The sequence below is a fragment of the Melospiza melodia genome, chromosome 8 (assembly GCF_035770615.1).
Source record: "Melospiza melodia melodia isolate bMelMel2 chromosome 8, bMelMel2.pri, whole genome shotgun sequence".
Lineage (NCBI taxonomy): Eukaryota > Metazoa > Chordata > Aves > Passeriformes > Passerellidae > Melospiza > Melospiza melodia.
In genome coordinates this window covers 3,557,501-3,582,500 of record NC_086201.1, presented here as the reverse complement: position 1 = coordinate 3,582,500, position 25,000 = coordinate 3,557,501, and the positions used below count along the sequence as shown (strand labels likewise).

At 41.6% G+C, this 25,000-nt stretch overlaps 1 protein-coding gene across 2 annotated transcripts in view; it reads right to left on the bottom strand.

The window, feature by feature from the left end:
* The window catches only part of ZEB2 (zinc finger E-box binding homeobox 2), a 114,271-nt gene that overhangs the window by 2,857 nt on the left and 86,414 nt on the right, over window positions 1–25,000 (bottom strand). For both annotated transcript variants that reach the window (XM_063161555.1, XM_063161556.1), the window contains 6 exons: window positions 22,796–22,867; window positions 16,606–16,794; window positions 15,685–15,899; window positions 13,092–13,200; window positions 10,264–12,233; window positions 8,115–8,295 (listed from right to left, as the gene is read on the bottom strand). In XM_063161555.1, the coding sequence (XP_063017625.1) occupies window positions 8,115–8,295; window positions 10,264–12,233; window positions 13,092–13,200; window positions 15,685–15,899; window positions 16,606–16,794; window positions 22,796–22,867 (2,736 nt within the window). The remainder of the gene's footprint in view (window positions 1–8,114; window positions 8,296–10,263; window positions 12,234–13,091; window positions 13,201–15,684; window positions 15,900–16,605; window positions 16,795–22,795; window positions 22,868–25,000) is intronic.

Genomic DNA, 25,000 nt, shown 5'->3' with positions numbered 1-25,000 from the left:
GGACAGAAAGAGGTTTTTCCCCCACCACGTGAGCAAATACAAATACATACATCTGCCACAGAAGCATAAGGGGTTTCTAAATAAAATGTTGTCAGCCACTCGCTGAGTGCTAAAGTGGTGTTAAGCTGCAGAAAACAGTATTTCCTTTGGCATTTCAGACAGTTTCGAACCAATGTTTGAAACTCAAAACCAGTGCCAAGCCTAAACACATCTGGTTGATCCCAGGCCACAAATAGCACAGGAATGCCTTCAACACCTTCCAGAACTGCCATACTGAAAGCTTAATTCCAAAATAGAGCTGACAAAAAATACTTGTCAGCATGATGCCACACGACAAAACTCAGCAAAGCATGATGCAACCGTGAGATATCCAGACATAACATATGGTGCAAAGATTGGAATTAGTGAAGACCGATCACCAAACTTAGATTGCAGAAGGCAAAAAATAAAATCAAACAGTAGTACCTTCAGCCGATTTTATTTTTTTTTTTAAATTTTGGAAATGTCAAATTATAATCTAAGTGTCATTCAGCTGGGTGGTGCAACCATGAAGGTAAGTATGGTGCCAGTTGGTCATTATTTTATATTTCATGTGATTTTTCATGGGTATTAAAATGCTGGTATTTGGTGCCTGAAATGTGGATCCCTGCTTTGCATGTCCTATTGCTAGAGCAGATCATTAGGAACTTATTAGTGAACTGGCCTGATTCCTTGAGCGTATTTATCATACTTAGCTCATGCAGCATGTGACCAGAACAGGAATAAACTTCACTCCAGAGCCCTTCCATCCTGTCAGTTGTGAAATTGTGGTGTTTCTTTAATTTTAAAGAAGCAGAAGCAGGGAGAGGATGAGTATGGTGGACTGCCAGCCAAGAGCAAAAGGCTAGGAAACACCAGCATGGAAGAAATCCAGCAGGAAAAAATATAAATGCTTTCAGATCACTGAAAGATCTCAGCTTCCAGGAAAACTCAAGCTGCTCCTTTATGAACCTGATCTGATTTTTTCCCTGGGACATGAGAGCACGGAAAGCCAGGCACAGAAAAAATTCCACTTTCATAGCAAATTTGTTAAGAATGAATACCAAGGACTATGCTAAATTTTTTTTCTATCCAGTCACAGCTACCTTCAAGTCCCACTGTGAAAGTTCACATTTAATAAGGTGTGATTAACGAATCCTCAAGGAAGCCAAAATTGTGTTATGAAATGAAGGGGAGATCTGGCAGCAAGGAAAATACAGGAGAAACCACAGCTAAAGTAACCCAAGTGACAGGGAAACTAGTAGATGCCTGGAAATTAGGGCTCAGACTGCATTTCTTTGTAAGAGATTTTCCTAGGTCTGCACGCATACAAGGTTTCTTTTTTTCCTTTATTTCTCTTTATAGTAAAATTGAAAATTCAAACTTGATAAATCGAATTATAGCAGCATTACTTGCGTGAACTGTTTCCTAAATCTGCATTTCTGCCAATTTAACCTGTTGGTTTAAAGTCAGACTCAAAGAAAACTCTGGGCTTTGAGCTATAAATGTATTTTGGCTTCGAACATCCAGCCTTGACCTAGGGGTGCACCAAATCCAGAGCTGGAGTCAGCTACCTGCGATTCAGGGCACGAGTTTAGCCATGAAGGGGAAATCCCAGAGTCTTAGCTCAGGAGATTTAAGCACGATCAAGTCACTCACTCAAATTAGCTTAAAATCCCAAAGCACCCTCAGCCTAAGCACTCTCAAACCCAGCGCTGCCAGTGGAAAACCCTCACGGGTGAGGTGGGAGCTTTCCCAGCACCACCAACACCCAAGGGATGAACCTCTGCCCTGACCCACTTGTCCTGCTGATTACCCTCAGAGCAGCACATTGACATCCCCTTGTTAGTACCTAATAATTGCTAATTTTGTTTCTTTTCTGCTCCTTGCAGATTTTCTGCTTTTCCTCAGCACCCTTTTAGTGTCCTCCTCACTGAAGTGCCCACATTATCTCAGTCCCTCCCTCTGACTTACTTTTCCCTAACATCAACAAGCCCAACCCTTGTCTCATTCCACTTCTCCACCATCACTTCTCCATTACTTTGAATTCCCTGATTTTTTTTTTATGGCACACAACATCTGATGCCCACTACATCTGCTCTGTCCCATCCTGGGAAACACTTGAGGTCAGATTGGATGGGGTTCTGAGCAGCCTGGTCTAGTTAAAGGTTTCCTTGGTCATTGCAGGGACTTTTAGTGGTTCCTTCCAACCCAAACCATTCTATCTACAATTCTCACCCCACAGTTGTGCTCCATCCATTTTTCCTTTCCTCAAACAGAAGTCAACCACCTCCATGCTCTCATCCAGACTTGCCTCCACCCTCCCTTCCAAAGCCTGGCTGATGTGCTCATCCCTCAGTCTTTGCCTGCTTTGCTCATCCCTTGCACGCGGCACTCGTGCCACACACAGATGTAGCCTGGCAGGGAATCATCCATATTTTATAAATTAATTTAGAAATGAACAGATGAAAATACTTCATATTTTCATATTAATTTATGTTAGCACTAAAAAGGCAATGCTAGAGCTATTTAGTCTACCACAAGGCCATATCAAGGCCTCGGTTTTGATCTGAGGGAACCTGACAGCTTGGGCAAAGTTCTTTGTTCAGACACCACATAACATACCTTAGCAGGGCTCAGTGTGCAGCTGTTACAACACTAATTGAAATATGTTTTTAAATGTATCAGGTTTCCGAACATTTGCAGAATTATTTTCCTCCCCTCATGTGCAAAACCCAGTATTGCAGCCGTTTAAAATGAGTGTTTAATCCCTACAATGTGTTAGTAGGTCATAAAACAAAACTGGGCTAAGGTATTTTACACTGGGGATGGGGGTAAGTCTGCAATTGTAGGTGGATGAGGAGGACCTACAACTTTAGGAAACCATAGGATCCCCGGCTGGTTTGGGTTGGAAAGGACCTTAAAGCCCATATCATTCCATCTCCTGCCATGGGCAAGGACACCTTCCACTAGCCCAGGTTGCCCCAAGCCCCATAAAACCTGGCCAGAGCCTCACCACCCTCACAGTGAAGACTTTCTTCTTAATATCTAACAATATCTCCCTAATATCCAAAATCCTAATATCTAAAGCCACTCTTGTTCATTTTGAAGCCATCACCTTGTCCTAGAGCACTGTCATGCAGTGCCACAACGTTCCTAACATCATGGGAGCAGAGATAAGTCAAAAGGAAGCAGATTTGACATTCCACCCCACAGGTTGTGTCCAATCCCATCTGAGATCCATGGGGGATGGAGCTGGGAGAGATGGACCCAAGGGAGCTCACAGGAGGGCTCACGAAACTCTTGTGTTTCATCCGATGGGTAAGTGATGTAGATGCCACATTTTGCAATGAGATTAAATGATAAATCTCTATCAAATATCCAGAAGAAATGTTTGGGCCTTTTTTGCTTCATTGCAAAACACAGGTTCCCATGGGGGCCCACACTCAGTCTGCAGAGGGGAAGTTGTAACTAATCTGTTTGCAAAGTCTCTGAAATTGCATTTCTGACAAAACAAGACAGCAACAGCAAAAAATCTCTGATAGTAAGTATCTCAATCTTCCTGGGCTAAAAGTCTTTGACTGAAAAGCTGTGCATTTCCCATTTGCAGTGGTATAAAAGTCACAAGACATCAGATCACAAGCTGTCACTGGTCCCAGACTAAATATCACCCATCCTTTGCCTAAGGCAAGTGGGTCTCTTTTCCATGGGAGGGGGCCAAACAGAAATTCCACTCTTTGGAGGAAAGAAGGAAACATTCTTGTGACAGTGTGTTTTTTATTGTTTTTTAAGGCAGTTCTTTTGAAGCTGCTCGGGGGTTTGGATGTTAGATGTAGTCCCAGTGGAGATGGATTAGTGGCCAGAGCATAGCAAAGCGGTCAAAGGTGCAAGATAAATGCAATTTATATATAATTGCCCAAGCTGCACCTGTTTCTGTTTCAATAGGAGACCTTGTCTGCAGACACAAACATAGAATATATCCTTTTTTTTCCTTTATTTGAGTGTAAAATGGGGAATTCTAAACTTGTATCAGAGTAAAGCAAGAAAAAATAACCTTTAAATAGCATGTAAATTTTTTATGAATCAAGCTCTAAATAAAGAAAACTCCCAAGCTGGGAATTCAAAATACTAGCCAAAGAGAGCTGATTTGCTACCAGGCTCAAGAACAATATTTAGTTTACAGAATCAATCTGGAAATAAAACTAGTGCTTGCATCAGCATGAAAGCTACAAAAATAAAAAAGAAGTCTTAATAAAATATACAGTGGAAAAGGAAAGGATGAAAGCCCTAGCACAGCTATGAGGCCCTCGACAGCCCACACAAGTAATAAAATAGAATATGATGTAATATAGAACAACAATGAAAGGATTTTAAATTTCTAGGTAGGATTCTGAAAAACTGTTTCCAGCTTTTGTTGCAGGGCAGGCACGCTGAGAGTTCCCCTGTGAAGCTACAACAAAGCTGGTGTGTGGCAGACACGGGCGTTGACGAGGGCAGAGCAAACATTAACCTTCACCTTACTCCTCCACCACTGGACCAGGAGCCAGGATATTTCTGTATTTCTAGATGCTCCATTTTTCTGTTTGCTCCCCTGCTCACTCACCCACTCCTGGGTTCCCTCCTTATCAGCAGCACCAAGGATTTTTTGCTCGCCAAAGCGCCCATGCTTTGCCGTGAAGGCAACCACCTTCTTCGCCTTTCATAAGGAAAGTGTCTTGAACCTTGTGCTAAGCAGCTTGGAAAAATCTGAGATTAGACACATCCCATATTGGCTCAACTAATTTCAGCCTGTCCAAATTAGGATGGGTCTGTAAGATTCCACAGGAAAACCATGTGAGCACCGAATGCCTGTGCTACCTGCCATGCTCTGCACCCTAATTACAGCACTGCATCCCCTGTACTTGACAAACAAGACCTTGTGAAGCTCAAACTCTAAGAGGAACACGTAACTTCTCTCAAAATTCAATGGCATCCCAAAATTAAATTGTCAGAATTTGGTTCTGCAACAAACAGTGGCCTCTACACTAAATTTCAGGTGAGCCAGAACCAATGCAATTCACTCATTGCAGTAACACAAGAAATTTTCCTTCTCCCCATGAAGCTGAAAGCTATTACAGAATACCACCAATACTGCACAAATTAAAAACTATGGATTGTGAAATTTGTGGCCCTTTTTCTACTGTGCTCCAGCTGTGGCAGGCATGGTGTACAGAAGTAATCAGAGAGCTCTTTGTCCTATGGCTGGCAGCATGGTCCTACCAAAAGTTCTTGGGTTGACAAAAAGAACTGGCCAAACCCTATTCTTCTTGCCCTGGCACAGAAACCCAACTCCACTGCAATGCCTAAATTCCTGTTTTCTCCTTTACAACACTTGATTAACAATGATTCAAACAGCTTATGTAGTTTTACTTGTCAATGTTTTGCCTCAAATGATTTCTCAGTGATAAATTTTTAGGGGTTTCTGTCTGACTCTTTTAACCCTTGTTTTATCACTAGCTGCAATAGATACACAGATCTTGAGAAGGGGTGACAAATAAAAACTGATTGTCCTAAAGTTTTAATAAAACACTTATATTCTTTTTACACAGAAAAAAGGAGATTGTTACTAACAACATCCATTATTTTGTGCTTCTCCAGGAAAGACAGAAAACGTTCCAATTCCTCCTAAAACAAGTTTTTAATGAAGCTACAACAGATTATGAACAGCTGCTCAGACAACAGCAACACCCTCAGAAAAAAAAGGCTTTTTTTCTCATTTTTAGATTTCAAAAAGTTGGTTGAAAAACCTGGGCCTGCTCTTACAATGACCCCAAAGGCAGAAGAGGGTGTTACTTTCAATTTGGCTCCTTCCACTGAACATGGACTGCAGTTTCACACCTATGTTATTAATGCAATTACAAACTCTGCCAGAAACTATCAAACTAATTTGAAATTCACTTAAGGGGCACCTGAGCCATCAGCCAGAGTGCCAGTGCAGTGTGCCTCCTGAAGGCTGTGCGTGAGGCGCTGGGGCTGGCCCAGCCAAGCCCTCCAGAACTCCCACCCACTCAAACACTGACATGATGCACTGAGGCTCCATAGAACACTTCCCTGATAACAGTACTTCCCTCTTTATCCAGCGAGCTCCATCACAGGATATCATGAATTAATGTTTACAACACGCCAGAGAGGCGGGCTGGTATCATTTCCCCGTGTTTCAAAGATGGGCGAAGGTGAGAGAAGGCTGAAGCAATTTGCTGCAATTCACTGAGGAAGTCTGCGGTGAGGCAGGGGAGAGTGCAATGCTCTCAGTGCCTGTGCCTCTGCCACAAGACCATCCTTCCTGTCCCTAAATGCCAGGCTCCAGCCTGATGGTGTGCTGCAGCTCTAACGTATTAAATCTGACACCCTATACATGTTCTGGATCATAAGGCTGAGTCCCATAAAATTGATGGACGTGAAGTTGAGAAGCAAAAAGGGACAAAGGAAAGAGGCAGGAGAGGAGTCCCCACGTTGCAGCTGTGTGGCATTTTTCTAGGCAGTAGGTTCCCATGCTACTTCAAGACCATAACATATTTTTGCTATTACAAATGCAGTTTATTTTGCAAATCAAGGTGATTGCACACATTTCAGCTTGTCAAATTTTCAGCCTTTCAACCATATGTCTGTCGACCTTATGGACTACCAACTTTATGGGATTCAACCATATGTCCAGATCCTGATATATATGAAGGCCAGTTCTAACATAAGAGCTTTACAGTAGTAGTGTAGTAAACCATAATGTTTGCAGATGGCTGTAATAAAATCATTCAGGAGAGGAAAGGTGCAGGGACGTAAAGCCTTCAAAGCTCCTTCTACTGAATAAACAATTTGATCTGAATAATGTAGTGGGAAGCACATTCTGCCAATGAACTGGCTGATCCAGTCCAAAATGTTGCTTTTAATTTTCTTTCCTAATCCCACGTGTATTTTAACTTCCTTTTGTATTTTCCGTTGTGGGATTAGCTTAAAATTTGGAAGAAAAGTAGAAGAAGGAAAAATAACAAAGTAAAGGATTTTGTTTAAAAGGCACCGTCCACTTCAGAATTGTAAATTTTTCATCTGTGAAAAGCCAAAGGGTTATGTGGGGCCTGGAAGATGTATTAATAGAGAGGTATAAGGTTTTTATCCTCACATGGTGAGATTGAAGGATGATGTGACTTGCTTCATTTCCTGAAGCGAGACTCAGCTTTCAAAGTTAAGGCAAGTTTCCTCCTGAGTAAACTTTTTCTAACTCTAGGAAGTTGGAGTTTGGTTTATGTCCTGCTGCACAATAATTCAGATGATAATTCACATTCCCTTTGTCCAACATAACTTGATATCTCTATTATTTGGGAAGCTCCGGTCCCATTTTCCCCTAACTGAAACATGCTGAGCCAATGTGTGGCCCTCAGAGAGCTCTGTCCTGGCTGACAGAGGGAAGGGAGCACTGTTTGTAAGGGGAACCATGGCCAGCATAGGTGTGATAGAAGGTCTTTTTCAAACCAAAGCATTTTTTAAGCTGACAGTGCGTGGTGAGCTTTGGCAAGCTTCCTTGAACTAGACAAAAATCACTTCCTACTCAGGAAAGAAGGGAACCTTCCCTGGGCATTAACTGGGAAGTGAAAAAGTGAACTGCAACCTATTTGTGCTGCTGGTGTGCAAAATCACTGCGAGAGGAAACCCCCTGAGCTGTTGACTTTCAGATAACTTGGCCAGAGCCAGCTCTCATGCTGCTAACGTCAGTGGCCCTTTTCCTATTGGATTAAATGGAGCAGGGTCAGATAGTGTCTAAGAAACAAGAAATACACTGTCACTCTTCCTTCCCATGCCAGATTTTTTGTTGACCAAGTTGCAATTGTTTCTGAGTGCTTTGGGCCACTTTGATAGAGGGAGATGATGATTGCCACAACACTTACCAATTTACCCCATCACACCCGACTGTCCTTAACCATGTAATAACCATCAAGAAAAAATTTAAAAATAAGCCAGAACAGAGAAAAATGATTTTTTGAAAGCCTCAGCACTGCACAAATGTACTCATGAAAGACTGTGACGAACAAAGCATGACCCTCAACCCTGCCTTTGGCGTGCCCTACCTGTGTGCTCGTATTTATGTCGCAGCAGGGAACTGCTCTTCTGGAATGTCTTGTCACATAAGTCACACGCGTACATGCCACTTTCTGTCTTCTTGATCTTCTTTCGGGACAGACAGGAGTCGGAGTCCGTCATGTCGTCGAGGCCGGACATGTAGTCTGGGGTTCCATCAAGCAATTCTCCCTGTGAGGGAGCCACTCGTCAGCAAAAGCCGCTCCCGCCACCAACCCTGCCCGCCAACCACCCCTGGGAAGTTGCAATCATTCCTTGGTGGTCCCTCTTAGCTTAGGAATATGAATAATGAAAGTACAGCTGGTGGAAAGTATGGAAATAATGAGGAGCCTCCTACTTCCATGCCTCAAACCAACTTTCTGTCTTTGAGCGCTCTGCAGTAATGTGGTTTGCACACACCAACAGTATTTACCACATCAGCACTAAATATTTCCAAGAAAGTGTGAAGGGGAGGCTCTTCGTGGCCAGCAAAAGGTATTGTGTTATTTTACAGAGGTAAATGTAAGCAACAGCTAAGGGATCATTCCTTTCAAAATTCCAAAACTTGGGCGTATTCTGTATCTGTAGAAAGGTTTTAATTGAATTTTATATTTAGGTACAAATGTTATTATTATGCAATCCATTTAAATGTATGTCTCCCGACTAAAGGCCTCAAGCTATATTTTTATATTTAATTTTGTAATTTGAAATAGGGAATATTAATAACACTTTTTATCAATGTTCTATCTATGTTAAAACAGCCTTCAGCATTAAGCAATAATGAATGTGGATCAGTAAATTATTAAATTTCTTGATATTTATTTTGTCTCGATCCAAAGAGAGTGCAAACTTGCATGATAACATACATTTCCATTTGCTATCACACAGTTCAGTTTTCTTAGACTAGGTTTGCACTAATTAATATTAGAGAAGATTAAATAGGCTTAAATACATTTACAAAGAGGGCAGATGTACTGTAAATTGGAATAGTGGAACAGCTGTTATGGAGGTGCAGTGCTATTTATGCTCCTATTGTGCAAAGAGGGATTACAGTCTGTAATGTAAAACCATACCTGATTTTCACATTTGAAACTATAAAACATTTACTAGTCAGTAAAATTACTAATGGACGGTAATAGGACATGGGGGAACAGGCGCAAATGTAAGAAAAAATTATTAATCTCTAATCAGTTAATCTCATTTAACTAAACTCTGTACATTATAGCTGAATACACCCAGCAAAAGGCTATAAAAGTACCAGACTTCTGTGGAGTTGCTCTTCACTGCAGGCATGCAAGGGACAAAATCATTTGCTACACCTGTGTTGACTCTGGAGAAGAATTAAGGGTTGTACCTGGGCACGAAGAAGTGCTGACCCAGATTACGTGTCCAGGGAAAGACTTTGTCTGTGACTAACAGCCCTGGCTGCTACCTCTCCAAATAATTTAATTTAATCTCTGGAGTTTTTTCAAAGCTGTTCCAGATGACTGGCAGGATTAGAGGACTAAGAGTCTGGGAGACTAGTGGGTGGCCCAAAGGAAGGAGCTATGGGTCAACATTTCTCATCCCTCTGACATTCATGAGAAGAGGACAACTTTCTCATGAATAGTGGGTGAACAATCCCCCAAAAATATAGGGAAGGAATCTCTTTCAATGGTTTATAGTATCTATGAGGGTCTATGGACATCTGCTTAGAGGCATTCAACTTTGTGCCCGAGTGTGGAGGTGACTCCAAAGGGGTCTCCCACTGCTCCTTTTCTCTGTGATGAAATGTAGTTATGCCTTGGAGAGATAAGTTTCCCTACAAAATTTCTTTTTTTTTTTTTTTCTAGGATACAACTTTTTATGGACATCATCAATATTATTACTATATTGCTATACAAATCTAATAAGAAATGGCTGAACTCTTAACAGAACAAAGATCATTATGCCTGTTCAAAGTAATTGGTACTGCTCCTGAATCCAAGTAGAGGTACTCTTAAGTTAACTGCAGTTTATTTTCCTATTCCACCGTGTCTTTCCAAGTTCAGACTTAAATAAACTCTGCTAATTTTGTTGGAAACGTTGATTATAGCTTTGGGCTTTTTCCTCTCTAAGAGGACACATCACAAAATACTAAATTCTAGCCTTTCAAAGCGGAAAACAGTTGAAAGCATTTACCTGAAATCCTTGTTTCCGCTGGTACTTTCTCCTTTGCTGCATATCGGCAAAAGTAGCTGCTCCAGTTGGGTAGGTATAGGCCATATGTGGTAGGAAGCTCATCTGATCTAGTCCTGGGTATGGTCGCAGCCCAGGAATACTGGTCTGAACTGGTGGCATAAAAGTGGCTGGGGGAAATGCGCTCTGTGGTGGAAGTGTTGTGTATAAAGGTTTGGCACTAAATGGGTTCATACCAAATACTGGGTTAGTGCTTTTATCCAGATTATTTGAATTAGAAAACTCCTTCTTGATAAAAGTCAAGTTCAGCGGCTCATCTGAGTTTTCAGATGATGAAGAAACACTGTTGTGTTCTAAACTTACACTATTAGCTTTTGTTTTGTTCTTTGTGGCTATAATACTTTTGGGTTCCTTCATTTGTTTTGGTAAAGACAAGTCCAATGGCTCAGCCTGAAGCTCCTCAGAAGAGAAACTGTTTGGAGTGTAAGAACTACTGTGGGAGTTTTTAGAAGATGTGGAAGAAAGATTTAAAGGAGAAGGAGTATTGCTCCTAGAGTGGTCCAATTTATCAACTGGCTTAATATTGGTAAAATGAGGAGGTTTTGTTAGCCTGAGAGGAGTATCACAATTAGTAACACTGTTATGGAGTTCAGCTATAGATGGTGAAGTTATAGAGTCCACAGGCTTTATTGGAGATCTGGCTGACAAAGAGTCTTTAGTGGGAGTGTTGTTGGTGGCAGCCAGCGCCACCTTGGCACCGGCCCTTTCCAGTGATGGTGACCTGGAACTTGAATACTGGTAGACTTTTCTTTGTTCAAACCATTCCTTCACAAATTCCTGAGGAAGGCCAACAGCAATGGAAATTTTCAGTAGTTCATCAGAGTTGGGCTCCATATTCATAGCATAATATGCTTTAAGTACAGACATGTGGTCCTTGTATGGGTTGATGGGGCTAGTCATTCCTTTCTCAGAAAGTACTGATGACAGCAAGAGGGCTTGCTTATCAAACACTCCAGGTTTGTTGGGAACCATGTTCTCATGAGGCTGAAGGACTGCCTTGATTTCTTCGTTCATTTTACACAGGTAACGCTCATGCTGATGCAACGGAATGGGACCAGGAAAGCTTTCTTTACAGAACTGGCATGAAAATGGAGTGGATACATTGTGGTTCTCTATCATCTTGTCTTCAGTTACCAGGTCTATTAGGGTTCGCAGCTTCTCTTTTTTAATGTTATTGAGCTGCCTCCTCGAGTCTGTGGTCAAGCTCTGGAGGCAAGCTTTGGCTTCATTGACTTTCTCTAATGTATAGTCAATAATACTTTTAGTGGCACCATTATGACTTACTACTGGAAGACCCACGGGGGGAATATTGGGGGAGGTAACTCCTTGTTCCTCAGCTTGAGAGCATGAATCCTTCATGTGGTAAACCTTCAACTTGGAGATCTCTTCAGCCTTGCAGTCCATTTTCTGCCTGGAAACCGTGTTGTCCACAATCTGTAGGACCTTCTGCACCTCGCTTAAATTGCTGCCTACCGCAGGAAACCCGAGCAACGGTGCTTCCATCCCTACACCTAAGTGCTGCATTGGACTTTGAGCAGACGCGTGAACTCCTAAGGGGCTGGTTGCTCCAAGTCCACCATTCATAAAAGGACTAGTTGCACTAAACCCATGTGAGGCCATAAGAACCTTGTACTCATTGAAATCTAGTGGTTCTGTTTTAATTTTCAGTAGGCCTGTTTGCTCAGACATACTAAGTGGTTTGCCATTCTCCAGCTTGTTTCTCAGCTGTGTGATGGCTGAATTAGTAGGAGAGGAAGATACAGAATTAGGAGAAGAACCCGTCTTGATATTGTTTCTCATTCTGCCATTTACAGAGATCAAACCAATACACTTCTTGCTGCTGATGTGCGAACTGTAGGAGCCAGAATGGGAGAAACGCTTCTTGCAGTTTGGACACTCATATGGTTTTTCACCTAAAATTATAATTAAAACCAAATGTTAATTATCATTCTTGCTGCTATAATAGTGAGAGGTTGCATTTGGTATCTAACTGATCGTCCAATGATTACTAGTGAAGGAAATATTAATTCTCTGAACATGGCCACACACCACCACTGCTTTACCCTCCTCTTTCTACAGGTTTTGAGGTCAGTTTGGGCCCAGGATCTCCAACTGGCAAAAGCCATTAAAGTGTGAGATTGGCTCCAGACTGACCAAGGCAAATCACAGGTAAGCACCCTGTAGGGAAGAGAGTAAAATTAAATTTAGACTGTTCAAATTTGATTTGCTTCTTTTATATTTTTTTCTCCCCCAGAATGGAATTTTCACCGGGTATGAGCACCAGTATGAGAAACTGAGTCCTGATGTTAGAATCTCCACGTCAGTTTGTGCCTGGGCTGAGCCTGGTGACATTTTGTGTGCTCAACTCTGCATCAAGTAGGAGAGCCAAAATGCCCAAGTCATTCAATCTGAGAGGCTTGGCAGTTTCTTGTTATCTGAGAATATGAGTTGTATTTCACTCAGGGGGACTTTTTATTTTGGAAAATATAATGGACTGTTCAGGCTCCCGCTGCGCAGCAATGAATGAACGCTTCTGAACTCAAACTGCCAAACAATCTATATTATTTGCAGGAAGCTTTACTATTTCCAAATCTTTTAGCAAGACCGTGGTATTAACAGCATGATAAATGAGGATGACTCAGATATCACTTATGAAATACCTTGGTAGCTCCAAGAAGCCAGAAGCAGAACTGTGTAAATTTTAAGCAGTCTTTAAAACTCAGCTAATTAAACAAAATGCAAATGAGCACACCAGCACCTCCGCTACTCACCACTGTGAATTCGCAGGTGTTCCTTCAGATGGTGTTTATATTTGAAGGCCTTGCCACACTCAGTGCATTTGAACTTGCGATTGCCTGCTCCTTGGGTCAGCATTTGGTGCTGGGAGGAAAAGAAGAAAACAAAAGAGATTCCAACATGAATTTTATGCAAGAGAAGCCATGAATTTCAAGCTCAAAAAACAAAAATTAAATTAATGTGACTCTGAATTCGTCAAGCGGACCAAAAGGTCTGCATGTACATTTATTTGTCTCATCAGCGTTGCAATAAAAATCAAAATGTTGGCAGTAAACTGAAACAAATGAGAAAGTACTTTCACATGAGCATTCGATATTTGCTTTAGAATTATTTCCTAAGTCTCTCATCAGAAATGTGTTGCTTTAAGGTATCTCACGATGAGAGAAACAGTTTTATAAGAAGATTTGTGGCTCTTAATATTCCTAGCAGATTCTGAACATGTGGGACTCAGCTTGTTTAAAAATTCTGTTTACTGCATGTGGAGGAAAGAGAGAAACATTGTTGTTAGTGGCATTTCGTGTAAGATTTAATTCATTATCAAGCAGGAGAGACTGCATCTTCAGCATAAGCTGCTGCTGGAAATGCTTTTTAAAATCACAGAGCAGCAGGAAGGTCTTGAGCTACCTTTCGTGCCATGTTTTTCCCTGGTGCTCTTCTGAGGGGCAAGGGAAAGTTGAAAGTTAAAAGGGGTGTAGAGATATAATCAAAGGAAGCTGACCTTTTTGCAACAAGCAAGGAAAGCCCCATGACTTTGAATTTGGAGAGGAAAAAAAAAATTAATTAAAAAATAATTATTATCTTGATAATCATGTAGCCACTCTGGATGCTCAAGGTAGGAGGTCAGCCTTTTGCAGGCAACCATGACACAAAAGCCTTTTGCAGGAGCAGGGAGGGGGGGAAAAAAAAGGAAGGGGAAAAAAAAAAAAAAGGCAGCGCCGAAACGGTATGACAACTGCGAGGGTGTGCTGCCTCTTCCCACATTCCTGGCGAGACAGATGGTGTTACATGGGACACAGGGAGGTTTGTTCAAACAGCAGCAACCTTCAAAGATCAAGCAGAGCCCAGCCCGCCGCGCGCCATTGAGGGACCCGCGCTCATATGTTGCTGAGTTGCATAAACAAACAGCAACAGCTGTTTTGTCTCCCCCCATCGCCCTCCGAGGACTACTATAAACTTTAGTTGTGCCACTGTTAATATGATACAATCATTTTAATTTACTAATTGTAAATGCCATGAGCAAATGAGGGGACTTTTCAACACCAAAGCTACCATTCATAATGCGCCAGTACCAGCGCGCTCTCGCATGTGAAATTTCAGGCAGTTACGTTGGATAAATATCCAGGCGGGTTTTGTTCCCTCCCCTGGCGTTTTTAATGATACGACGCATAAAGGAAGAACCTTTCAGTGGATCAGGTTAGGAAAAATATACATGGGAAAATGTGTTTGTCTCCTGGAAAACCCATGGGAAGGAAAGAAAGGAGAAAGCGCTCTGGAGTCATTTATATTGATTTAAGATCAAGCAAAAGATACGGTTCTCTTAAAAATGCTAATTGCAAAAATCGTGTGATTAGGAAGATGTGTGTTTGCCTAACTGAATTTACCTTCTGCTGAGAGAAACCTACCCAGAGAAATCCAGCAGATTGTGATTTTCAGGTTTTTAAGAAAAATAAATACAGCATAAAGCCTTTATAATTTGACACAATGCACACATGTATTAATTCAACTTTTAACCACGCCATTTGAGTTTCCATTACAGCCCTCCTTAAGATGGGTTTTTAGAAGTAATTCTTCAGATAGGAGCAGTTTTTCAGCTGGTGTGTAAAGAATTTTGTGGCGCAGGTCTATCACCAGCCCATCTAGGAGCACTAGGGAAGCTCAGTCACCTGTTTGAGACACCAGCATTTCCTTAAATGTGGCACTGATATAATATTACACCTACCCCATCGAGGAAAAAACGGCTTTGATTTATTGCAGATACGCTGCGGGGCTATACAAATGAGAGCAATGCCCAGTTCTGGTGGCACAATCACAAATGATAGCCTATATGTACTGTCGGAAGAGTTCTTCCCAAAATGTGTAATTATGTCTAACAAACGATTATACAAAATACGCATAATTTCATGTGATTGAAAAGGTTACTCAAAAAGTAATGAAAAAATATTAGCGGATCTTTTAGTATGTCTTGGAGCTCCTATTTGCGACACTGCAAAGTAAAACTAGGTGAAAAATGGAATTAAAATTGCTGAGATGTTTAATAATGTATAATTAAAATGCTACAGTTTCATTCACTTTTTGAGGAACATAAAAACGAAACTAAAGTCAAGTTAAAGTGCAAATAAAATTTCTAAATTAGAAATTAACACACTCATTCGATCGTGAACATAAGACTATTAAATCATATTAGAAGAGACCATCAAAAAATCATTTAGACCTCAATTAAAGCTATTACCATTAAAAGATCTGCATCTTCAAAATGCCATGAAAAATTAATAATGATTGCCAATCAAAGCAATATCGTTTCTCTAAGGGGTTATTACAGAAAGAAATCACTTAAAACCAGCCCCCCACCTGATCTGTCCCTGGCTTGTGTGTCACCATATGCCGCTCGAGCTGGGTGCGGTAGGCAAACGTGTAGTTACAGAGAGGGCACGAGAAGTTCTCCTCGTTCTTCTCGTGGCGGTACTTGATGTGCTCCTTGAGGGACGTCAGGCGCTTGTAGCCCCGGTCGCAGTAGGGGCAGGTCAGCAGTTGGGCGAAGGCATCTGGAGTTCCAGGTGGCAGGTCTGCACCCCGGCATGGGGAAGAGGAGGGGGGGAAGAGAGAGGCAGGCCAAAAGGTCAGCAAATCAATGGCAGCTCATGGGCTGATTGCCCGGGATGGTATGAGAGGAATCGCCGCAATCTGCTGCCCGGGAGGGAGGGACGGCGCTTCCACCCGGCGGCGGGAGGCACCGGCACCCGCGCACGCCCACGGCAGACTCGCGGGGCCCGCGCTGGACCCCGACGGGAAATTAATTATGGGCATCACTCCTCCCGCAGACCTGGCTGGCTGGAAAACTAAGAAATACTTTTCCTGATCAATTGGCAATTTGCATTCCAGCCCCAGCTCATTATGTTACTTGCGCCATTGACCGAATCCTTCCTACTGACTCTTCTCCAATTATTTATCAAGGCATTGGAGAGCAATAGGCTGGCTACTCTGTCTTTTGTTGCATTAAAACTCTATTAAAACTTCCCAAACTCCCAAGTAGAGCGGCAGCCTTTCTCCCGTTTAAATTCAGCTCTTCAGTTCACCCACCAAATAATACAAATGTGCTGACTAAAAAATCACAATACACTGAAATTACAGACCCAATCTTTGCTCATGAAATTCCATGCTGCTGCAGCTGTTCTTCAATTTTTAAGGTAAACACCCAGGCATGTAGTGCATTTATAATTGCAACAGCTGCACGAGGTCAGGATACTGGCTAAAAATGAATTACAGCCTCACCATTTTCTTCTTGCCCATTGGCCTCTGGAGTGCCAAGGCGAGACAGTTCCTCAGGGGCTTCAGGGTAAATAATGGCTGTGTCGCTGCGCTGCAGGTACTCTGCTATGCTGACTGCATGCCCATCTCCTTCCTCCAGTTTCCTTTTGGCAAAATATTCCTCAAAGTCCGACGTGCAATTTGCGTTCTTCACTAAAATAAGAGAGGGGGAAAAAGAAAGGGTGGTTGAGTGCATCGTCCCAGAGAGCCTGGGCTGGTCAGCAGTGTTAGAGGTTGAGCAGATGTACTGGAGCTACAAGGCTGGGGTTGCAGCTGGATCCTTGCTCCCATCAGCCTTGCTCCAGCTCCCAATAAAATTAACGTGGGCTTTCCACCAGTGTGGGTGGAAGTGAGGGCAGGCAGTTAAATTAACAAGAACGCGGGGCTCTACAGGGCAGCAGGAGAAGTTTATGAGGCTTGGGTAATGCAGGTAATCTTTCATTGCTGGAACCTGAACAACCTTCACGGGGCTCCTGGGGGTCCCACAGCTTTTGGCTCAGACCTACAGCACTGAGCTCAGCTGCCCCTGGATCCCACAGACCCTGAGACAGTCCCCATGTGGGAGATGACAATTGCAGGTGGTAAAAGACCAAACTTTTCTGAGACAGGTCTTTCCTCAGGCTGCTCTTTGTCAGGCACGAGAAGAAAGTTGCTCATATCTTCCTGCTTTTTCTTTCCTCCCTGAAAAATTAACTTATAATGAGAGAATGGGCTGATTTAAAAACTTATTGCATCATGATTTCATGATGATGCAACAGACCCACATGGTTTAGACCATTACAGGGTCACCAAGCCCAAAACCCCTTTGACAGTCCATACAAGAGTTTTCTTTCTTTTCTTTAAATGTAACCTCAATTTTTTATTATCCATGCAGTGTCCATGAAACATAATACATGCTCAGCCACAAAGCATCCTGTTACTAAAATTGTGCTTTTCTTCTCCAAGTATGAACACTGCTTACAGGAAAGACCTTAAAACTCTGGGATACTATAGACAAATAATAATATCATTATACTAGAAAGGAAGAAAAAAATAGGAGATTATTATTTTCTTCCTCTGAATTGTGTTACTTTGTTTATTAACAAGTCTTGAGAGACACAGTTGGTGGCAGGGAACTAAAGATACTTGTTTTTAACTGACCATAAATGAAAAGAACAACTTATGATTGATTAAATTTTTAATGTATTTCTGAGGTGAAATAAGAAAATGAGGAAACACCATGAACTATTCTGGAGTTCATGTAAAAGTAAAATACTAAACAGCACAATTCTGCTGTTAGTGAAGCCAGGGAGCAACATGGAGTAAACACATGGAAATCAAGGGGGTTATGGTTTTAACCACTGGAAATGAGAGACTAACCAGCTCCTTGGTGTTTAGCAATGGGTGAAGGCTTTGCCTGTTTCCTATGAAAATGCAAGGCAGTGGTGCTGGCAGTGAGAATGAGCCATGACCTCTGACTGGGGCACAAGTGGGAGCCTGCAGTGCCTGATTTGAAGCTCTGATCTCGGCATCACCGATAAAAGTAGATATCCGTCTCTGTAAACCTCATCCCTTTAGCCGATAAAATCAAATCCTCTGGCTGAGACAAATATGCCCTATTTTTCATACCAGCTGAGCAGCCTCTCAACTGTTCTGCAGTATTTTAGTGACAGTGACCAAATGGCACAGGGCACGGGACCCTGGTTTTGGAAGAAAACTTCTGTTCCTATCACAGTGGTTTTGTAGGGAATGGCTTCACCACCACAGAGTTCCTCTTGGTCCTACTGCAGCTCCAGTTACCATTTGTTATTAGCATGAGAAACAATTCTCCCCTTTCAACACCAAAATAAAGCAGCTTCTAGAGAAGGGGAGTGTGTTTGTGGACAAGAAGACAGAGTGCTTTACCTCCATGTTGTTCTGGGAGAGAAATATAACAAAATGGTGGTTACTGAGCACACCTTATGCACAAGAGCATCACAGAGGGTGTAGGACTTCTTGTTTTTATCAGAAATAAAAAGAGCTGAGGCTTTACTTGTTATGATGTAAATCTAACTTGTCATTCCCCTGTTATACCTAGGTCTTCCAGGTGTTACAAGATGGTCTGCCCTCTGGCTTAGCACTACCCAAGCTCCACTCCTTCTCTTCTCTTAGCAATATACCCAAGGAAAACAAGTTTAATTTTGCCAAATCTAGGCCATGAACCAATAAGTGAAGCAAGAAGAGGGAGTTTTTCTCCAGAGAGGAGAAATGGGATGGCTCCATGGGATGGTCCCATGTGTCCCCCAGGTAAAGTAGTTGGAGTTTGCAACTGCATTTATAGGATTAGGATTCAATCTACCAAGCAAGGTCTAGAGTTAATATTAGGAGCTTCCATCCCCAACTCAAATCAAAATGAGGTTCTTCCTTCATGCCCCCAAGTCTATCTGGAGGCTGATCCAACAGGCTATGGAGTACTGCTGCAATATTACCAGCCTTGGCTTCCTAATTCTCAGGATTATTTAGCTTGTATGTCTGTACATGCAATCCAGGAGCTAAAGCAAATGTTTACGTCTACATTATAAACCCCTAAAAACAAGGGGATTTAGTGGAAAAGCTGATAGACCCTTCACTGAAACAATACAACCAGTGCTGCAAAGCTGCAGATTAACACAAATAGTCAAGGGTGTCCATGTGGGTCTGGTTTCTCACCAGCAGCATTACTGACAATTCAGAAAATTCAGCTTCAGGAAGCTCACCCAGAGGTACTAAAAAGACCCATCTGACAACCATTAGGTTTGTATCTCAGCTTCTGGGTGGAAGACTTGCTTCCCCCCTCCATGCCCTGATTTATTTTCCATGCACAAAGCCATGTTCCCAGACTCCTTGTGGGCTGACACTGCACACACACTGCACATCCCCTCCTGTGAGATCTATGGTGGGTGACCTCACCAAAGAAATCCTTTTTTTAAAATTAATTATTGGAGCCTGGAGAGCAGAAATATTTTCAGCTCCAAAAGCTGATGTGGCTGTGTCACATAAAAATAAAACACATTAAGGAAAGCTATCTTTGGAGGCATTTAGGACCTTTCAAGATAAAGCGGGAGAGAGGTCCAAGGAGCTTGGGAGACCAGTTATTTTGTGTGGGAACTCGTCCTGCGAGATGGTGATAGCTGCCCTTAATCGCAAACAAAGCTAATAAAACCACAGCCTTCATTAGCCAGGAAGTGAGAGGCCCCCATTGGTACACACAGATTACAGCCTGAAAACGGCCTGTCCTCCAACCTGCCAAGTTTTGGTTCTGTTTTCCTCCCCCTGAAAGCTTTTCTTTCCCTTCTTTAAATTGTGTTAAGAGATCTTTACTTGAATTTTGTCAGATGTTGCTAATCAAAACCAGGAAAATTTATCTGTTTGTTTGTTTGGATTTTTGTTAATCTGTTCTCTGCAAACATCCCAGTTGCAGTAACCATAAAAGGTAGAATAAAATAAACCACAAGAATTTCCTCATTCACCTTTTAAAATGCTCTTCTGCTAAACATCACATTTGCAAGTCCCTATTGCTGAAATCCTCAGAAATATTTACAAATTCATTTAGCAGGACCAAAATCCTAAATTTTCACCTTAATGTCACTTCTGCTTTTACACTATGAAGCCTCTGTGGCTCATTATAAAAATGCAGCTGATTAATGTAGGGATAACAAGATTTCTCTTAAAGTACTTCTAGGAAGTGACCACTCTGACAACAGCATAATAATTTAATAATGGAAGCTTTTCTTTTAGTTTTCTTTCTCTACTAATAATATTTTGCAGAGAATTTGATGCACCACAGATATTGCATGCACCTATAGAAACTTTCTGGTTGGATGTATGTTTTCATTGAGTCTCAGCCTTTATTGAACATCAGTATTAGATCTCCTATAACCTGCAGGGAAAAACTGAAGCCAAACACTCAAGACAGACTCAAAGCCTGTAGTGAAGCTGAAGAAGAAAACTTTGAACACTTCCCAGACTATCCAGGAAGCATCTCCAACAGCTCAGGGACTGATTTCTTTCCTTTACTTGTCAAATAAGGGTTGAGGGCATGAAGGGGAGCTTTTACTCCTAATAAAGGAAATTACAGGTACTCATAGTCACCTGGCATCTCCCTCTCAAGGCGAAAAGATTGGCACAAGCATTTAATTTATAAGAGCATTTATTATGCCTAAATAATCTGACGTTGCTCTTAAGAGTCTATGGAAATTGCAGCAACTAAAGAAACATGTTCTACCCAACCTGACAAGGCTTCAGGCCCCACTGAAAGAGGCTCTGAACACCTCAAAAAGTGACAAAAGGCTTGAATTAACCACTGTCAGAGTGACTTGTGGTGGTTATTTGAGCAAGCCTCCATCCTAGCCTGAGCAAAGAGGAGCCTAGGACTTGCACAGGACATTTGGGAAAGGAATTGATAGGAACAACTCACAGAGAAGCTTTTGCATTTTAAATGCAGACCACCCAAATGAAAAGGCCGTGAGTTTGCAGGGCATCAAGCTGGGCAGGGGTAACCTTTATTTTTTCCACGGAAAACTGGTTCCACTAGGGGCAGGACACCCCGTGGACCCCATTCACAGCTGGCAGAGGGGCTTGATGGCACCCCCAGAGTGATTTCGTGAGGCCAATGATGAGCTGCAAGACAAGGACATCAGATACTGGATGGGAAGGGACTAAGAGGACATGAAGTCTTCCCCTTCAAGCCGACCACATTGCAAGCATGAAAGAGTCAAGGCCTGTTATGGCAAGGAAAATATGTGCAAAGGAAGTCACACGGACTGATAGGGGACCTCAAAGGCTCTGCTAATGGTAATTCAGATAACCATCAAACCTTGTTTCCGAATCAGATGTCTTTTAAAATCCTGTTTCTCCAAGTGCTAAGCACAATTTGTCACTTTATTGCAGCCTCTTGGAAATAAAATAAGCTTTTGAGATACATATGTAGTCAGTTCTGCACAGCAACATCATTAAGTACATACGTAATGATGAACTGCGCCTCGGTGCCACCCTCCTTTCATGCATAATAAATCTAATGGATGAAGAAAGCAGTGATACGGTTTTATTTTCCTATTATTTTCCCCCTCAAGAATGATAAAGTAAATTTCTTGTGTTGCTTAATAAGAGCACTGGGGTTTTATGTGGGTGTTACCAACATCAGGAAAGTGTGAGTAATAAAATCCTTGTGAGACTTTGGTACCACCTTTTACAGTAATATTTGTGGAGAGTATTACCTATGAACTAAAATTCATAATGGAATGGATAGAAATGTACTTGCACTAGAAAACTCTTCCTTTTAGCTGTGTAAATCTATCTGCACCATCTCAAATTGTGACAAAATGCAGAAGAAACACTGGGTGATGTATGGCATTCAGCTGTGCTGAGGATGGGGGATGTGAGAGTGGGATCTTTGGAAAGAACATGGTAAATCCCTGAATTCATTTGGATTAGAAAATAGCAACAGGAACCTTTTGCTGGTTTGCTCTGCTACAGAAAAAGAGAGATGGCTCAGAGGTGATGCCTGCTAAATATCTCTGTCACACTTCTTGTGTCACCAAATGTATTGATTTCTAAGAAGAGTGGAAAGAAAGAGATGCTAAAAGTGAGAAAAAAAAAAAAACCCAACAAATGATTAGCCAGGAACATTATAATCTCATAAATATGCATTTAAAGTGTGTGTGTCTGTGGATCTATGTAAGGGGTTTATGAGTGTCTTGCTGAAAAGATGTTTTCAGTCTCTGAAGCAGCTCAAATCTGGGGCTGCCAAGGAGGGTGCGCCCCATTCTCATCATCAAGCTCTTGATACAGTCTTATTGAAAGGCCTCTGTTTCTTGGCCCAGCTAATTTAAACTACCCAAGGTTCACCCTGCCTGGGAAAACATCTCCTCACACTGCTGAGAACTAATAACTCCCAAGGATGCAGCTACAAAGAGTTGGGCTAAAATATTGTGGGACACAGGAGGGGTAGCAAGGACTCTTCACTGCATGGATTTGCCACTGCACTCTCATTATCAATTTGGGAGGGAGAATTAAAAACCAGGAGAATTACATCATTATTTTCCAACTTTTTAACTGAAAACAAGAAATAGAGCGTTTTGTCCCTCCCACTCCTCATGCACAGCTATCTCTAAGTGAACCCAAATAAAAGTGATGCTCACTCCATGCAAGGCCTTACCTGTACCATTGTTTCCAGTGGTCTGAATTGTGGCTTCAGGCCCCATAGTGTCATAATCTTCCTTCATTTCTTCTGTGGAACAAAGCATGCACACTTTTAGCACACAGGCAGGGTGGAGGATGGCTCACAAAGCTGGGGAGATCCCGCTCGGGGAAAGAGAGAAAAGGGCTCTTGTGGACCCCTACACAATGGCTTTGTTCTGGGGAGAGAATGAGTTCAGCAGGGCTGCAGGGACCAGAACTTATTTACTTTAAACACGGCAGAGAGCGGTGGAAAACAGAGCTATTTGTTCAGAGTAAACCAAGGGCTTTTCCCAATATCAAATCTAATAAGCAGTCGGGTGAGAAAAAGGGATTTTTTTTTCTTCTTTTTGTTTCCCTACTTATTTAAAGAAATAATCAGTTAACAGACACAGTGAGATCTATACCTGGAAGAAAATGCAAATGCAGAAGGAAAATGTAACAACTTCTTGTATCTCCCTCTCTATCTATCTATTACCACACTGATCTGAGCTGTCGCTGTCATTTTAACCTCGTTTGAGGCACAGCAAGTCTTAATATTGAGTGGTGCAGAAATGTGACAGATCTTCAAATGTAGGAAGTTCTCTTCTGCCACTACTACTTGTTTGCATCTTCTGTGCACTGACAAAGTCTGTCTCTATGGCCATAAATCGGGTTAATTCACATGCAAATGAGCATGGCATGTGTAAAATTATTTATGATTTATTTTTATGGATTGGTTTACTTTTCATGAACCTGGGGGTTCAGAGTGGATAAAATAGCTTTTAGAAGAGGCTCCATCACTGGGGAGAACAATTTTCCTGGATGTTTCAGCCTGCCTGGCACTGTCAAACTTGGTTTCTTGCTGCTAATTTGTTAGTTCATGTGCAACAGGTATTCACACATGCAGCCCTTTTAGGATTTAACCTTCCAAAGGGTTTTCACAGGCAAAAAAAAAAAAAAAAATTATACAGAGCATTTCTTTCTTGCCTTTTCAACTTCTAAATGCCAGCCTTTCCCTATCTGAAGACATGCACAAACACACAGCCTCTCCCTTTTCTTTTCTTTCTAAGTGAGAGAATTTAGTATTTGAGATTTAAGTGGAAAAAATAATCCCCTTTAATCATTCACTGAGATGCACTTGCAAGAAATGAAATGGCACAAGGCACCCAGAAGGGGTTCAACAATGACCAAATAAATTTTAAAAAAGGAGAGAATTTCCCAGAAACAAACACCAGTCGATGATGATTCAGGAAGATGGATGCTGCTCGGCCAATCAAGTGATAGACTGGCAAGAAGATCAAAGCATGCTATTAAAATGTTATTGATACATGAAGCATTAAAATTCTTATTGCTCTTCTTTTTCTTCTTTTTTTTTTTTTTTCTTTTTTTTTAGTGAGAAAGATTTTGATGAGGACAGAGACTGGCCCAGTATTAATCCATTTCCATGACAATGATTTGACTGAAGATAGGGGAATAATATAAACAGAGCACATTCTCAGTTCATTCCTAAAATTGTAATCTTGTAGTATTCTTCAGATGTCACACTCTACAAGTAATTAGTTGGTAGAATAACAGGTTCTAATTGTATCATTCTAATCAAAACTAAAGCACAGAATGACTTAATTCAGAGCTTTACAACCAGCGTACAATACTGTGGTATAAATATACATGTTTATGGCTTTGAAGCTCAAAAAAAGAGAAAAAAAATTAATGAAAGCTCTTAAGTTAAAATATGCAGGTACAAACAGATGCTAAATTTGTACAAAAGCATAGAATATGCAGACCAGATGAAAAATATTTGTTTAAACTGTACAGCAGACAAGCCAGCCTTGATTCTTTTCCCAGATCTGGCATTCTGCCTCTCTGAGGATCATTTTCACGGGGTTATCTTGCGTCCAAAACATTTAGGAGTTCAATATGTATTAATAAAATGTTGTCAATTATGATAATTGATCTGCTGAGCCAGCCTCACATCTGATATTTTTATTGCAGCCTCCCAGAAATTTTAATCAAGGTACAGTGTTTCTGAGAAGTTCAGCCTTCGATATAAATATAGCCATTGTGATTTTCTTCCTTGATCATCTCATGTGATTTCTGGTAGTAAGGAGTCACAAGTATCAGAAGTTTTCCATCTGAGGGCATGTCTACCCAGTCAGCAAGGGGAAAACAGTTAACAGCTTTTTTTTTGCCTTTTTTTTTTTTT